Source organism: Malurus melanocephalus, unplaced genomic scaffold (assembly GCF_030028575.1).
Source record: "Malurus melanocephalus ecotype Western Australia unplaced genomic scaffold, MMel_1.1 scaffold_1599, whole genome shotgun sequence".
Lineage (NCBI taxonomy): Eukaryota > Metazoa > Chordata > Aves > Passeriformes > Maluridae > Malurus > Malurus melanocephalus.
In genome coordinates, this window is record NW_026624831.1 from 2,850 (window position 1) to 5,291 (window position 2,442).

The window sequence follows — 2,442 nt, forward strand, 5'->3', positions numbered from 1 at the left end:
CAGAGACCTGAATGAAAGAATGAAAGTGTMATTCCAACTGTGAAAAACCTCTACATCTCAATGTTACACAGAGATGAAGATGGATACTGCAGGTTTCACACAGGATTAATAACCTGCTTTATCTATGAATTATCATTCTACATGAATCATTGTTCTACATGAATCATTGCTATGGGARACTTTATTGTTGGAGGACCTACACTGTCTTTCATGACAGACAAACCAGGATCAGRACATGATGSCACTGGCTTTGGCACCAAGCATAAAAKCAAACCATTTCCCAGCCAAATCCCCGTTGATCCACCAATTTCTTGGCACAAAAGTGAGCTCTCAGCCTCCTCACTCTGCATGCACAGTCTTTAGTTTCAACATCAACATAGATCAAAATTTTGGTTRTATGTCAGCCACAGAGAAAACATCTTGGGGAAACATATATTTATGAAGTTGTGTATCTTTAACGAAATGTTCAAGGTATGACTGGATGGGGCTCTGAGGAACATGTTCTGGTGGAAGGTGTCCCAGCTGACAGCAGAGCAGTAGGAATGAGATGATCTTTAAGGTCCTTTCCAACCCTAACTATTCTCTGATTGTGCAGCAAAATACAGCTAGGTATGGATAATAAATACWCTCTCTGCTGGATAATAAGTTTTGGACTTTGCAGCATTACCGGGCACAATGGGGAACAACTTTACTCCTTGACAAGAAAAAAAAGAAAGAAAGCAAACAAACAAAAAATCCAACCCAAACCAAACCAATCATCCAAAACAACTTAATCAACCAAGACAAAAATGGGAAGCCACCAGAAGAGTATCAATCATGGCATCACATTGCGATTCTGTCAACTTTATTATGTGCATAACGAAGAAAATTAGACTGTAACTAGCACACAGGAGGCTCACACAGGAGCTTACAACATTTGTAAATGTCCCAGACATTTCCTTGGATAGTAAGATAAGGAAAGATTTGGAATCACAGCTGTGGGCCTTATCTAAATACTAGRACAAATAGAACTTCACACAATTCATTCAACCATTTCAAACTATACCACAGTGAGCTCCAGCACCAACTCTGTCTCTGGATAGAAAGAATTCTCTCTGTGCAAATACAACAGGAAAGAAAACTTAGCATAGAGATATCATCAGAAGAAAAGATTTGTGCAAAGCTCCTCAGATCCCAAGCATCATAACAAAGACAATTCTATTCCTCCCAATAATTTGAATAAAGGTCAAATGTTAGATACACCATAAATTATTACCAGCTCTGGCAAAGACCCAAACATCAGACTACMACTGAAAGACAACATCACCATTYTTMAGCACATGGACTCTTCACAAGATGTGTGACTACCATCTCARTGCAAAAGAATGTGAAACCCAAAATTAGGCCATGTGAGTCCAAACCACGAAGTATTAAACCATAGAACTTTCATCTTTATAACAGGCAGACAGTCATCATCAAGGACCAGTTCTTGCCTGGCGCAATCCTCTACTGGGGACAAAGTTCAAAGCATGGAAGACACCAAGATTTTTCCTGTTGACCTCCACTATGTAGCAGAGAGAACAATAMAGATTGAGCACAACCTGCAGAGAAGTTGCACATGAAGCTATCATCGTTTGGTTTGAGACACACTTAACCTATCCAAATACATGGGCTCTTCTGAACACACTTGAGSCTGCTAATAACGAAAAATTCCATTTCTTAACAACAYAATATATCACTTCAGAAGAAATAATACTATCAGAAACACAGACTGCACACAACACAGGTAAGAGAGAGGAGAAAACATTTAGAACCTGATAAATACCCCAAAATACTGAAACCTCTGACCTAAGAAACCACCTGCCAGAAGCAGCCTTCCTTCTCCTGCATCCTCCACTAACTAGGAAGGCTAAGCACCATCCACTCATCTGTCTACCTACTGTAAGACGCACCAGATTTCAGAACGTCAATCAATGAAGTTTTGGCTTCCTTCCATGCAAAACCTCCTATGAAAGCGAGAAAACGCGCTCTGCAAAGGTCAGGAAATTATCAGGAGAAGGTTTCGCGAARAAATCTGGCTAGAGAAACTCACCGAAGGAGCGGCAGGATCCGCGAGTGGAGCACCGGCAGAGCTCTCGTCCCCGAGCAGCGGCGCGGGCTCGTCGGGAAGCGGCCGGGCCGGGAGCGTGTCGCAGCAGCTGGCGCCCGAGAAGCGCAGCTGGCTCTTGCGAGAGTCGGCCGTGAGAGACACCTCGTGCGAGTAGGACTGCAGGAAGGCGCGCACGCCGTCGATGCCCRCGAAGTGCGAGACCGGCACGCCGCGCAAGGCGCCGCTGCTCGCCGCCAGCAGCTGCTCGCGCCGCCAGCGCCGAAGGCGCAGCGCCAGCAGCAGCAGCAGGAAGGCGAGGAAGAGGCACGACACGGCGGCCACGGCCAGCACGAGCCAGCGCGTCAGGCTGCCGG

At 45.1% G+C, this 2,442-nt stretch overlaps 1 protein-coding gene across 1 annotated transcript in view; it reads right to left on the reverse strand.

Annotated features, from left to right (window-relative positions):
* Positions 1 to 2,071: 2,071 nt before the first annotated feature.
* Positions 2,072 to 2,442, reverse strand: part of LOC130587173 (protocadherin gamma-A2-like) — a gene marked incomplete at its 3' end in the record, with an annotated part of 16,287 nt that continues 15,916 nt past the window's right edge. Inside the window, exon 5 of the mRNA XM_057388138.1 lies at positions 2,072 to 2,435. Coding sequence (XP_057244121.1) covers positions 2,072 to 2,435 — 364 coding nt within the window. The remainder of the gene's footprint in view (positions 2,436 to 2,442) is intronic.